Genomic DNA, 14,992 nt, shown 5'->3' with positions numbered 1-14,992 from the left:
TCTCCTAAGCCTTCTAATTGCTGAAACATAATAGTGATCTCAAGCAAAAGAAATACAGAATACACACTAGTACTTATCATGAGCTTATTAAAGTATATTTTTATTGTTGGCTTACACTGCACTCATAAGAGTAACAAATATAAGGCATCTGCATGCCCAAAAGCATAATGTACAGCTATGCATCAGGTAGTCACCCTTCCTATTATTCATGAATTTATTTTTCCTTTTGGGTCACATGTCTGGAATAAGATAAGGCTAGTACATTTTCAAGTGATAATAAATAAATACAGAATTATATAGAACAAAAAAGAACAACAAATCCTGAGGACAAATCCCAACAAACAACATTCTCAAGGGACTTCCCTTTGTCACCATTTTTAACATTTAGGGTCTTTTACTGTTCCATTTTATACTGTATTGCCTGTATGTATGTTTTCCCCTTGACTGTTCAGCTGTATATTCCAAAAGAGAAGTCCATACTGAATAAGATTCCTGGGATTTAACCGGAAATGCATAGATCGCTTTCCCCATGATCACTGTGGGCCTGATCCAAAGCCCAGTGAAGTCAGTGGGAATCTTCTAATAGGTTTTAGATCAGGCCCTATGTGCCATACATATTAGAATTGCGTGTGCTGGGAACATAGAAAATTCTATTCCACTATTTTCCTATTTGAAAAGGGGACACAGTCTGCACCAGGTTCCTTTTTTAAATTGTTTTTACAAAGTATATCCTAAGTACAATTTCCTCTGATGTAAACATAGCTGGTGTTTGTTTCAATATTCTTTTAACAATGTTTATAATGCTGGGGGCAGAACCATAATATGTTCCCATGAACTCTTTCTTTTACTCTCTTCAGCAATCTTTGGCCAGATTCTGATCTCAGATACTTCTGGAGTAATACCACTGAAGTGAAGTCAATAGATTTACTTCAGATTTGCATGGGTGTAACTGGGTTAAGAACTGGGCCCCTAAAGGTCACTAGTCTCCATGGAGAGGACAAGGTTGGGTATATGGGAATTTCTACATGATCTTGTATTAGACTGTTATAGGGTGTGTTTGCATACATATAAATAATTTCTTACATATAGTGCTATATATTTTTAGTCATTCCTTTAATTCTAACTGCATATTTTACATTTCCCCACATCAGGAAACATCTTTTACTTAACTCATTGTTTTGGTTTTATTCAATATTGGATCAAACCCCTAGATCTAATCACCCCCAATCTATAAGAAATGTCTATGAATGGAGACCATCACAAAAGCAATATCCATTTTAAATAATTATATGTAATCGCCAAGTGAGTTTCAGACACTTGATATACAAGTGAAATCCACAAATGCTCCCCCATCATCCCGCACACCTGATTTCCCATCTTGAAATACTGGTGTCAGATTCTTTCATCATGTACAAATGCCACTTTTCTATTCTAAGCTTCCATTTACTGGAGATAATTGAACCATTCTACTGCATTGATCTGTAAAGTGCTTTGCGGTATCTTCAGTATGACAGGAGGCAAAATCAAATTCTGGTCTATAAACTACTAAAAAGTTCATCTCTTTGGTGAGAGAATCATCATTCTCTAATCTCAGTTTTCTTGCCAGTGTCTTCCACATGGTAACACAGAGGGGCTGGAAGGATTTTTGGGACTGGAAAAATCAGCAAAGACTAAGGTGGCTGAGAACCCCCAATTGACAAGATATCTCTTTCCCTCCAATCCTATCTCCTTTTAAATATTTCCTGATAAACATCTCGATCCATTCCTGAGAGCAGATGCCTTTAAAAAAAATTCCAGGATTGTATTGATTGCAAAGTGAGGAAGGCTTCTGCGGTTTATTGTGAAACCCAAACTCTTGCGTATTGCTTTTACCACAGAGGTTTCCTGATGGATTTGGAACTGATCCTTGCAGAGGCCTAGCATTCAGCATGGTCTTAGCCAGACAAATAAGGACACAGATGCAGCTAGCTCTCCTACCAGCAGTTACTGGTTAGAGAAATTTCAAAAGAAAACATGTAACATATGTCATGTAGGTGAGATGTCAGAATCTGGTTTGCTAGATCAATGGAGGATTTTCCATTGGCCATTGTTATTATGGACTCTGAGACACAAGGCCCGATTCACTGCTTCATTACACAATTTTTACACAAGTAAGACACCATGGATTTCAATGGGTATAACGCAAGGGTGGGCAAACTATGGCCTGGGGGCCACATCCGGCCCTTCAGTTGTTTTAATTCAGCCCTCAAGCTCCTGCCAGGAAGTGGGGTCCATGGCTTGCTCCGCTCTGGCGCTCCAGCCAGGGAGCAGGGTCGGGGTCTTGCCCCACTCTGCACGGCTCCCAGAAGCAGCAGCATGTCCTCCCTACAGCTTCTAAGCATAGGGGCAGCCAGGGGGCTCTGCACGCTGCCCCTGCCCCAAGTGCCGCCCCCGCAGTCCCATTGGCCGGGAACCACAGCCAATGGGAGCTGAAGGGGTGGCGCCTGCAGACAGGGTAGTGCGGATGTAAGCAGTGTCAGGATGAGCTCCACCCTGACATCTGGTGGTGAGGTGTGGCAAGTTGTGGAAAAGAACTTCAGGGGCCGATCTCATTTGCATAGGCACACCCACCACGCCTAGAATGAGACCATAGCTGCCCAAATGGTCACTTTGGCTGCTGTGGGATCCCCAGTGTCTCTGTTATTGGGGCAGGAAGAATAAATTGTTATTACCCTGATTATGGGAACTGTGCTTGGAACTGTAGGTGGCCTTTTGTTATGATGGAGGGATTCACCATCAACTAAGTAGCACTCGCTAGGCAAGGGTCATGGGTTCCAAAACTGTGTGAATGGAGAGAGGCTGGGGACAAGTAGTAATACTTGATGGCATGGGCCCCTTGGTGAGGGCCTTACATGCTAATTGCACTTCCTCCTTTCTCCACTGTGGAATATCAGAGCTAATTTTGATTTCATTAGAAGTCTAGTTATAGGCTGCTGAGCTCACTTTGGGCTGACAGTGCACCAGCACTGGGGCTCCCCTACTACAAGCTGAATTCACCTAAGAGCTGAAATCACTGAGTGTTGTGTTAAGTAGTGGGGGAGCCTGAAGATGTATTGTGGAGCAGTTTGTGGGACGGCTGGTGAAGCAGTTCGATGCGGAGCAGTGTGTGGATGGCAGGAGCTGCTTGTGGGCTGTGGAGCTGAGCGAAGGAGTTCGTGGGGCGGCTGGCGGAGCGCAGCTGAGCGAAGGAGTTCGTGGGGTGGCTGGCGGAGCGCAGCTGAGCGAAGGAGTTTGTGGGGCGGCTGGCGGAGCGGAGCGCCGCTATGGAGCTATGGGGCGGTCAGCTTCAGATCATGTAAGGTGCCTCTTACCCCCATCCCATTTCCACCCAGGTTGGGAGGTAAAGCTCTGCAGATAAACTTTCGAACTCTGGGGCTGCCCTGACCAGGGACAGAGACTTTTGGGGCATTGGACTTTTGGGACTTTGGGTGATTTGGGGTTGCTGGACTCAAGAACCAAAGGGAAAAGGGCATGCCCCAATTTGCCTGGGGTGGGTTTTTTTTGCTCATGGGTTGTGTTATGAATCCTGTTGGTGGTGTTTCCCCAACATAATGCCACATTGTTTCTCTCTGTTATTAAAAGGCTTTTGCTACACTCAGACTATGTGCTTGCGAGAGGGGAAGTATTGCCTCTTGGAGGCGCCCAGCGGGGGTGGTATATATTTGTCCCAGGTCACTGGGTGGGGGCTCGAGCCGGTTTGCATTGTGTTATTGGAATGGAACCCCTAGATATTGAACCCGGCCCTTGTTGCTGCCAACTCTGGCAGGCAGAAGGGTTACACGCAGAACTGCCTGGCTGCACCTCTGGGTAGGAGCTGGAGGGAGGACATGCAGCTGTTTCTGGGAGTTGCTTGAGGTAAGTGCTGCCTGGAGCCTGCCCCCCCAACTCTTCTCACGCCCCGGCCCTGATCCCCCTCCCACCCTCCAAACTCCTCAGTCCCAACCCCGAGCACCCTCCTGAACCCCCAACCCCTCATCCCCAGCCCCACCCCAGAGCCTGCCCCCCTCCACAGCTGGACCCCTCCCGCCCCCCCAACCTCCAATTTCATGAGCATTCATGGCCCGCCATACAATTTGTATACTCATATGTGGCCCTTGGGCCAAAAAGTTTGTCCACCCCAGGTATAAAAGAATGGTGAACCAGGCCTATAGCCTTCAAAACGGAAAGGAATCCTCCAGGCATTCTGTATAAAGCAGCCTTCCAGCAAGTGATTATCTACTGTGTGTTTCTTGCTTGGTTGTTGATGCTTTTCCTTTTTCAGAGGACAAGTGTATTGGGCTAGAGAGTTCTGAATTGAGCTAGACTGTGGAGGGGCAGATCCCCAGCCACATCAGGAAGGCGTTAAAGGAGAACGATCAGCCCCAGCCCAGCACACCTATGAGGCCTGTTGAACTTGGAGGTGGGCAGGTTCTTAGGAGGAAGGATCCCTGCTCAGTGCAGGGTAGCACTCTGAAGAAGCAGACTGCAACTGAGAGCTCTCTAGTTCCCAGCTCCTGGAAGGTGTTGTTGACTGACGAAACAGCTTGAGAGCCTTGTCTGCCCAGGCCTTCTCAGAAAGAAGGAGGGCTGGTATTTTTTTTTCTTTCTTGTGTGGCTTCCTGAAGGCCCAGCATTCTGCTGTTTATGAGTAGTGGCAGCATATTGATGCTGTCAACCCCAAGACAAGAGCAGTGCCTACCCTCTCCTCAAGAGGGTGCTAGAAAGGTATATTATAGGAGGTTTTTGTAAAGCCATATGTTCCCAAAGGTAGGAATAGAGCACTGTGGCCTGGTACTGTCATTTTGAAAGGTAAGTGTTTGGAGCAGTATCTGCAGAAATTAACCCCACAATTAAGACTTAATTATGCAATACAACATCTCACTTAATCTTGTAATGATGCTATGTTGTGATGAAAGAGTTCCTAACAGATGGCTTCAATTCTCCAAGCTCTGATGCATTGTTAATTTCAGAATGCTACAGGAATTTAAAAGCAAATGTCTCCCTACCTTGGCAAGTCTGATAAAGCAGTAGCAATCTGTCCTCAAACTATGGCAGGCAGGATTTGTGACAAATCAATTTGTGTATTCCCATGCAAACATGCCCACGCACAAAGTGCTGCCAAATGCACAAAGGACTAAAGTGTGACTTGGACTTTACCCCCATGCCAGGGAGTAAGAACTGTTTACCCCTGCTTGGGATACCCAGACCTGGGATCCAGACACACAGGAGTAAATTGGGCTATTGCCCACTTATGCCTTTCCCTGGAACAGGTGGATGGAGAGGATCAGCAAATGAGTGGACTGTATATTTGACAGTGTCTCTTTTAAGTACCATAAGAGAAATGCATGTTGAAGTGAGGCAATTTTGGAGATAAAATGAGAAAAAATAAAAAAAGGAAAAACACTCAAAAGGGACCAAAGGGTATATTTTTAAAATCCCTTGTCCCCCTGACACCTTATTTGAGTTGCCTTAAGCTTTGCAGAAAAATTCTACCCTATGATGAGCTGGGACATCTGGATTTTCAGATCCACTAGTGTATGTGTCGGGGTTGGCGCTTCAAAATGCATAATGGGATGTTAGGGCTTATCTACAAGGGGACATCCAGGAAAATTAATCTGAATTAACTAAGGGAGTGAATTTGAACCAGATTAGTTAAACCACATTAAATTCCTGTGTGAACACCCGCATTCAGAATTAACATGGCCTTAATCGGGTTTATTTTAAAATCAAGGCTATGTTCATTCTGAATGAGGGTGTGCAGATTGGGATTTAATATGGTTTAACTAATCAGGTTCAAATTCACACCTTTAGTCAATTTGGATTAATTTTCCTGGATGGCCCCTGGCATGATGTTTGTTTCAAGCTTCATTTATGGAAGGATTAGCTTCTCTCCTTTATGCCAGAGTTTCTGAAACTGTGGTCCATGTGATGATATGTGGAGCACTTGCTGGTGGTTTGCAAAAAACTAGCTGGACACATGGTCCTGGCTCGCCCCCTTTTTCCTGGTTGCTGAACTGTATTCCAAGGAAGCTAAAAACAAATTGTGTACACTGGTAACATTTTTTCATGTTAGCAAATACTGTATGTACAACAGTGATATTGGGTAAAACTTTCAAAAGTGTCAGTGACTTATGAACCCAAGTCCCATTTTCAAAAGTGACTTAGGAATCAAAGTCCCATTCACTTGTATGTTGACCTAAGTGCTTAAGTCACTTTTGGAAATGGATTCCTAAGCCACATAAGCACCTTTCTGAAAACTGTACTTGTTATGGGATTGCAAATGGGAGGGGAGGTTGGTCACTAGACAATCTTTGTATTAAAATATGGCTCTGTGGTGTATTGAAAACTATTAAAGCTACCAGTTTAAGGGCCATGCTGTAGAGAAGCATGTGATTTGCATCTTCAGCAGTCAGTCTGTAAACTCTGTAGCAAGATGGAGTGAGTTGTGCCTTCGGTAGAAGACTACTCTCTCTCTCTCTATTTGGCGATTGTGTGTTAGAGTTCTGGATTCTTAGAAATAAAGCAGTTTACCTTACAGCCTTTCGGGAAGCGTGTTTTGTTTTGTTTGTAACTCTGTGTGTCTGCCATGAACATAACAGGTTCAACTATTTCATAAAAGCTTGTGAGGGATCTCTGCTACCTGAGGAGATAGGAATCTTCATAAAGCCTCCCTCAGACTTTAAGGCTTTGATCTTGCAAACACCTAAGTATGTGAGTAATTTTACTCATATGAGAAGTCCCACTGAAGTACATAAGTATCTTCAGGAGAAGGGTCTTAATATGTTGATATTAGTGATAATGAGGCGCATGCATGTTGCATCTCAAGTGAAAGCTCTGAAAACCAGAGCAGCTCTTTTTTGCATGCAAATATATGTGTGTGGGTGTTTTAAAAATCACTTGAATAATCCTTACCTGTGTGACTAATAAACAACACTCAGTGGGCCCTGACTCTGCAATTGGTTCCATGCATGCGCTCAAGGGTCAATACACAGAGCTCCACTGAAGTCAAGTGGGGCCCTGTACAGGTAAAAGCATCCAGCTGTGTGGAGAGCTGCACAAAAAGAATCACATGGACTTCACAGGGTGTCAGCCAAGTGCTCGTGTTTTGTTAACTTACCTCACCATTTTCTATTTGGAGCATATGAGAGAAAACCTTGCTACAGTGGTATTTCCCTGTGTCACTTTATCTTCCATAATGTGGGGTCTGATCCAACCAAAGTTGCGCAAGGAAGGATGTTTTGAAGGATGAACATAATAAGATATCTGGCCAGAAGCATTTCTCATGAAATACATAAAATGTTAGACCCATTCATGGAAGTCTAAGACAGGCTTCCTTACCACTTGGGGCCTATATAACACCCAGGTGGTGGGACCAGGAACTCTTGCATTACCTTTTTATTTACAATCTTGAAAACAAGATAATGCAATGACTGCACGGGATTTTCAGTTAGATTCCCCATATGTTTGTTCCAGCTCCAACTAAAGTCTCTCTCATCCACTCAGCAGGGCTGCAGGAACTTCTCCTGCCACAGAGAACACAAAGACTCTGCACCCTCAGTGCTCCCCCAATGACTGCCTACCTGTATGGTGCTGGAGGGAGAGAGCAGGAAGAAGACGACAGAGTGCCTCTGGGTCTCCTTGCTGAAAGGGGGAGACAGGCTGAGATGGAGAAAACAGGCTCCCTTGAGCCCTTGTCCCACAGGCATGTTCCCCAGAGTCCCTGTTCCCTTGTCTGGACTCACAGGCCTCTGACAAATGTCAGTCCAAGGCACTCTTTCTAGATAATCTCTATGCACAGAAACAAGCCCATCCATTTCACTGGAACAGGCCAAGGGAAAGGCTGTTATAACTTTTTTCAGAGTAACAGAAGTGAGCTGTAGCTCATGAAAGCTTATGCTCAAATACATTTGTTAGTCTCTAAGGTGCCACAAGTCCTCCTTTTCTTTTTGTTATAACCGTGTATACTTTAGTAGTCTAGTCATTCACCAGTAGCTGATGTACTTGAACACTACCTCTAGCACATAGGCTGGTGGGTCCTTAGCTCAGTGGGGCCTTACTGTAGTAAGTTTGAAAACCACTGCACTAAGAGGCTGATTCCACTGTGTTCATTAGACCAGCCTACATGAGGCACAAAGCTGGTGATAAAGTCCAGGGTAAGGGCTATCTTAGGGAAAAGAATGAGATTGATGATCCTTCCCTACGGGAAGGCAGGGTGTCCGTTTCAGATGAACAAGCTGCTGTTAGGTCTGTGTGTGACAGTTTGTGACCTTATATTCACCAGTTTTACAAGACTATTATAAATGTTACACAAAGTATGCCTGGTGAGGTATCACTTAAACTCATAATCTGCTGAACATTATTTTCCTGGTAAAATGTGCAAGATGCACATTTCTGGAGAGAAGTCTGGGACTACAAATCTGCTGGTGTTACTTTGCAATATAATTCAGGAGTGGCTGACCTTGAGCACACCTATAACTCAACTGGGAGTAATTTACATGCTAGAGGGTGTGTGAACAGGCCAGCCGTGGTAGCTCTCACAGCAAAGCAGTGTAAAAGGCACCCCAAGTTGGAGAATTGAGGGAACACAGCAGTCAATCAATCCAGATTGTACCCTGGTAATGTCACAGTCTGTGGTCAAGAAATGCTCTCCTGACATTGTCTACCACTTTGCCTCTAATTCATCCATTTCAGATATGATAATAGACAATGGTAGCAAGGCAGCTCCGGCATGATCTGGAATCTTTGCGTTTCTGGCCTGGAGCTAAATTGGAGACAGTTTGTGTGGTTGTTTATCTCCTAGCAATAGACACAGACAGATATTATTGTTTGATTTTTGCATTTGCCGGTAGCCTTTGATATCACTGACTGCAAAATTTTGGTGAGTTGACCCTGAAAGCCCCTCCGCCCAGCCCAGCCAGGAGCCTCTCCCCTGGCCCCAAGCTGCTGTGGCGAGAGAGGGCGGGGGAGTCCTCTCTCCCACCACAGCCCGAGGGCAGCCTGCATCCCAAACCCCTTATTCCGGGCCCCACCCCAGGGCCTGCACCCCCGTGACCCCAACCCTCTGCCCCAGCCCTGAGCCCCCTCTCGCACCCTGAACCCCTTGGCCCCACCCCCACCACATGAATTTTGGTATGTGCACCAATATAAAGGTGATGTGTCACACATCACCGCCATATTGGTGCACATAACAAAATTTATTCTGCCGATGGATGTAAAAAATTAGAGGGAACACTGCTCCAGGCCGTGATTTATTGGGCAGTTTGGAGTAGAGTGCTTGATCCCTCTAAGAAAGATATCTGAGCATCTGGGGGTAGGGGAGTTCTCCAGGGAGGAAGTGCCTTTCGAGTAAGAACAGGCCTGTAATGGAAAAAGGTGGCTCTCAGGGCAGAGTAGCCAACTGAGAGACAACTCTGAAAAAGAGACTGGTAACCCTAGTTTGGACACGGGACAAAAGCTGGGCTTAGAAGGCAAAGGACTTGGGGCTGCTTTTGAGAGAAGAACAAGCGTTCAGAAAGAATGGACTACAGACTAAGAATAGCTCTAAAAATAAGATTTTACTTATATTAATTTCCATTACCAGTAAAGGGAGCCCCTAAGTCGAAGGTTTTTTTAAATGGTAAAGGTAAAAGCTTGTTTGGACTAATTTATGCAGGGTGAAAGAGAAACTGAGGCATGATCCAAGGATGGGCTCTTGGACAGGTAGGGACATAACCAGGGCTGTCTCAGGGTATGTCTACATTGCTATCTACTCATGTTGCTGAAACCTATGTTGCTGCATTTTCAGTGCTATCTGTAGTCATGCTAGCTCAGGTAAAGCTAGTGCAGGTATGCCTACCCAAACTGTAATCACACTAAATTATGCTGGGGGATGCTCCAGCCCCCAAAGCAGCCCCAGGAGGGGGCAAGTGTGGCACAAAGCCAACATAGGCATGGCTTCCCCTGGTCTGAGGTTTTTTTCAATAGCACCCTCTGAGCCTAAAATGCTCCCCTACTTGACAGGGGTACTGGATGGATTAATTAATTAATTCATACTGGATTATCAGATGCTATGGTGTGGGGGCTATGTAAGTACATAGAGGGAGATTCACATTGTAGGGGTATTCCTGGATCCTTGATTGATCCTGCAGTCCCAGGTGGCATCAGTGGCTAGAAGTGTCCTTTTTCATTTGATTCCTGCTCAAAGACTGTAACTACTTCTCTTTTATATGGACCTTGCCTGTGTCATTCAGGCCAACTAGATTAGATTACTGAAATGTACTCTACGGGGAGCTATGCTGGAACAACACATATTAGGTGATGCTGAATGCAGTGGTTTGTCAGCTTAATGGCCTTGCTTTAGGCAGATTGTTACACCAAAGACTGCACTGGTTCTTATTCACTTCTGGGTGTAATTTAATTCAAAAGTTTAAAAAACAATTTGTAAACAATGAGTGGGGAACTCATTGCCACAAGATATTATAGCAGGCATGAGTTTAATAAGTTTCAAAAAAAAGATTAGACATATATAAGAACATCTGCAATTACAAATTAGACAGGATAAAATATTTGAGAGATATAAACCCTTATGCTTGAAGGCATAAGTCAATCACTAACTGATGAGTTTTAGGAAGAAATTTCTTCTTTGGGCAGACTATTCCACAATTGTCCAGAATGGATTTTACTCTGAAGCACTGGGTACAAGCCACCATTGGAGACAGGGTACCAGCCTAGATGGATTGCAGGTCTGATTTCTAAGGTCACAGCACCATGAACCGTTACCACAACACATGGGAGTCATTGGCCAGCAATCTTCCTCCATGTCTTGCAGTCTTTGCACAGCCTTGAGTTGTGTGCCATGCCACATCCCATCCAGTCAGCCACATTATCAAACCACACTTGTTGTGGGCACACCCTGCTGCTGGCCCCTGTCCCTACAAAACTAGCTTCAGCAACTTTCCTCTGCTCTTCCAGCCCACATCTCCCACAAACTCAAGTTTTCTTTCTTTTGGTGATATTGGCTATCACTCCAGTTATGCTGTAAATTCAAGTATTACCCATTTGTTAGTCATGTGAAAGGTATAGCTAATGCTCAGCAAGTGCCTGTAGCATTTCGATTCAAGGGCAGAAAGCCTCTTAATGTCCTGTTTCCTTAGTGTCCATGTCTTACTTGCCTATAGCAAAATGCTGAAGACAAGAGAGTGCATCAGTTTCATTTTACACTTCATAGTAATACCTTTGCTTCTCCAAATTTGGCTGACTGTTGCTAGAGTAGCAGTCATGAGTCCAATTCTATGTCAGATTTCTAAGGGTTGTTTAGTGTCACTTGTAGTGATGCCACCCACATATCTGGAGTGCTCAATGCACTTCAGTGTCTCTTCAGATTTGGGTAGGTATACCTTTGCCATTTCAACAGAAGTAGATGTCGCCACCGTATTTGTGGTTTTGTGTGATATCTTTAGAACTAACTTCTCTGCTTCCGCTGCTACTCTTTGTAGCAATTTTTGTACTTCTTGCAATAGTCCAATCAGGTCAATATCAAAAGCACAGATGAATAATTTTTCATTCACCAATGGGAACACTCTCCTGTAAGTTTCCATCAGTGGCTGTTCTTAAGATTTCTTCAAGATAACAGTTGAAGAGTCAGTGATAGCATGCATCTCTGTCTGACTCTGATCCTCAGATCAAACCAATTATTCTGCTCACAAACACTGAAGCTGTCATGCTTCTGTAGAGATTTTGTCTCAGCCTTATTACATTTTCACCTGCTCCGACCAGCCATAGGATTGCCTAGATAGATTTGTGCCATATGCTGTCAGATGCCTTCACAAAATCCACAAAGACATGCACCACCTTCCCATCATTCTCCAGCACTTTCTCACATAGCGCATGCAGATTGAATATTTGCTCCACCCATAGTTGAGCTATGTGGATTGAGAGACACAGAATCTTGAAATATGCTGGATGCTCTTGCCCAGTCTCTTTCAAAGATTGCACACTTTTTTTTTGCACTGTCTACTTGCTGGGGAGCTATTAATAGTTGGTTATTAACATTTTAATCTCTTATCCTTTAAACAGGAACAAGCATTATTACATCCCTCTATTCGGCTTGTGATGTTTTATCACACAAATACTACTAACAACTTCCTGGCTAAAATCTATGCTTTATGAATTACTGAACAAAATCCAACTAATTGAGTTCACACTGATGCCTGGCAAAAGGATATTAATAAGCCCAATAACTTGTATAAATAGAGTAAAAGTGAAAAATCACAGGCTCTTGCTCCAGGATTGTATACGATGTTTATCATTATAACCCATACATTGTGTATAAAATGGGCAGTAACCTAATGCAGAGGTTCTCAATCTTTTTCTTTCTGACCCCCCCCCCCCCAACATGCTATAAAAACTCCACGGCTCACCTGTGTCACAATAACGGGTTTTCTGCATATAAAAGCCAGGGTCTGCGTTAGGGGGTAACAAGCAGGGCAATTGCCTGGGCCTTATGCCACAGAAGCCCCCACAAAGCTACATTGCTCAGACTTCAGCATCAGCCCGGGTGGTGGGGCTCAGGGGCCAGGCTTTAATTCCATGCAGCAAGGCTTTGGCTTTCTGCCCTGGGCCCCAGTGAGTCTAATACTGGCCCTGCTTGGCGGCCTCCCCAAAACCTGCTCACAGTTCCCCAGGGGGCTCGGACCCCTGGTTGAGCGCCACTGACCTAACCGACTGTGTCCCTGATCCTCAACGGTATTTAGGCTTCTAACATTAATTTAAATCAATGGAAGTTTGAGGATCTGGGCCTGTGAGGTGGAGGAACTGTAGTCAGGCTGGTAATATGATGCATAGATCCTGGAACTGCCCCAAAATTAAAAGATTTTGGCTTGTTGTAGAAAGGCAATGCAATTGAATTATAAACTAATCTTGAGAAATCTCCCATGTTAACACAACTAGTGGGCAAAATACTAATCTTTTTGGTGATTAGCTCTTTGAATTATTATTCCTGATGACTGCAGTAAAAGCAATGCTTCAGAGTCTGGACCAAAATTTGGGAAGCTTTAACCACGTAAAACAAATCAACAGCCTAAAATGGGATGCACGCAACAAGTACTTGAACATGTGGTTAGCCATCATTATTTAGGGTCAGATTCTTCAGACCTTAATGGCGCAAAACTCCCATTAAGCTGATGGGGAGTTTTGCTTTGTCAAACATTGTAAAATTTAGGAGGGCTGACAAGCAATTAAAAAAATTAATCTTGATTAATTGCGTGATTAATCGCACTATTAAACAATAATACAATACCATTTACTTAAATATTTTGGGATGTTTTCTACATTTTCAAATATATTGATTTCAATTACAACATAGAATACAAAGTGTACAAAATGCATCCGATGAAAAGAGCTGTAGCTCACGAAAGCTTATGATCAAATAAATTGGTTAATCTCTAAGGTGCCACAAGTACTCCTTTTCTTTTTGCAAAGTGTACAGTGCTCACTTTATATTTTTTTGATTACAAGTATTTGCACTGTAAAAAAACCAAAAGAAATAGTATTTTTCAATTCACCTAATACAAGTACTGTAGTGCAATCTCTTTATCATGGAAGTTGAACTTATAAATGTACAAAAAACCTGCATTCAAAAATAAAACAAGGTAAACTTTTAGCGCCTGCAAGTCCACTCAGTAATCATTCTTGTTCAGCCAATCGCGCAGACAAACAAGTTTGTTTACATTTTCAGGAGATAATGTTGCCCACTTCTTGTTTACAATGTCACCTGAAAATGAGAACAGGCATTCTCATGGCACTGTTGTAGTCGGTGTCGCAAGATATTTAAGTGCCAGATGTGCTGAAGATTCATATATCCCTTCATGCTTCAACCATCATTCTAGGGGACATGCGTCCATGCTGATGATGGGTTCTGCCTGATAACGATCCAAAGCAGGGCGGATCAACGCATGTTCATTTTCATTATCGGAGTCAGACGCCATTAGCAGAAGGTTGATTTTCTTTTTTGGTGGTTCGGTTTCTGTACTTTCCACATAGGAGAGTTGCTCTTTTAAGACTTCTGAAAACACCTCGTCCTTCTCAGATTTTGGAAGGCACTTCAGATTCTTAAACCTTGGGTCGGGTGCTGTAGCTATCTTTAGAAATCTCACATTCGTATCTTCTTTGCGTTTTGTGAAATCTGCAGCGAAAGTGTTCTTAAAATGACAGGTTTCAGAATAACAGTCGTCTTAGTCTGTATTTGCAAAAAGAAAAGGAGTACTTGTGGCACCTTAGAGACTAACCAATTTATTTGAGCATAAGCTTTTGTGTGCCTTAGAGACTAACCAATTTATTTGAGCATAAGCTTTCGTGAGCTACAGCTCACTCCAAACTGAGCTGTAGCTCACGAAAGCTTATGCTCAAATAAATTGGTTAGTCTCTAAGGTGCCACAAGTACTCCTTTTCTTTTTGTTCTTAAAACGAACAACATGTGGTGGGTCACCATCTAAGACTGCTATAACACATGGAATAGTGGCCGAAGCAAGAAGGGGCAAATGATGTTTAGCATATCTGGCATATAAATAAATACCTTGCAATGCCAGCTACAAAAGTGCCATGCAAATACCTGTTCTCACTTTCTGGTGACACTGTAAACAAGAAGAGGGCAGTATTATCCCCAGTAAATGTAAACAAACTTGTTTGTCTTAGTGACTGGCTGAGCAAGAGGTAGGACTGAGTGGACTTGTAGGCTCTGAAGTTTTACACTGTTTTCATTTTGAGTGCAGTTATGTAACAAAACAAAATGTACATTTGTAAGTTGCCCTTTCACAACAAAGATTGCACTATAGTACTTGTATAATGTGAATTGAAAAATACTATTTTTTTGTTTAACATTTTTACAGTGCAAATATTTGTAATAAAAATATATACTTTGGTTTCAATTACAACACAGAATACAATATACATGAAAATATAGAAAAACATCCAAAATATTTAATAAATTTCAATTGGT

At 43.3% G+C, this 14,992-nt stretch overlaps 1 protein-coding gene across 9 annotated transcripts in view; it reads right to left on the bottom strand.

Annotated features, from left to right (window-relative positions):
• The window catches only part of LOC144930434 (uncharacterized), a 41,944-nt gene that overhangs the window by 24,543 nt on the left and 2,409 nt on the right, over nt 1–14,992 (bottom strand). The window contains exon 2 of one of the 9 annotated variants that reach the window (XR_013635596.1): nt 13,371–14,179. The exons of 7 other annotated variants lie outside the window; for them this stretch is intronic. Coding sequence is in view for 1 of the 2 variants with exons in the window: in XM_078852295.1 (XP_078708421.1) it covers nt 13,875–14,195 (321 nt within the window). In the remaining variant the exon portion in view is untranslated. Of the gene's footprint in view, nt 1–13,370; nt 14,196–14,992 lie in introns of those variants that run through there. One more of the 9 variants, XM_078852295.1, reaches the window with a different exon arrangement.

The sequence above is a fragment of the Lepidochelys kempii genome, chromosome 3 (genome assembly GCF_965140285.1).
Source record: "Lepidochelys kempii isolate rLepKem1 chromosome 3, rLepKem1.hap1, whole genome shotgun sequence".
NCBI lineage: Eukaryota > Metazoa > Chordata > Testudines > Cheloniidae > Lepidochelys > Lepidochelys kempii.
This window is presented reverse-complemented; position numbering and strand designations above follow the sequence as displayed.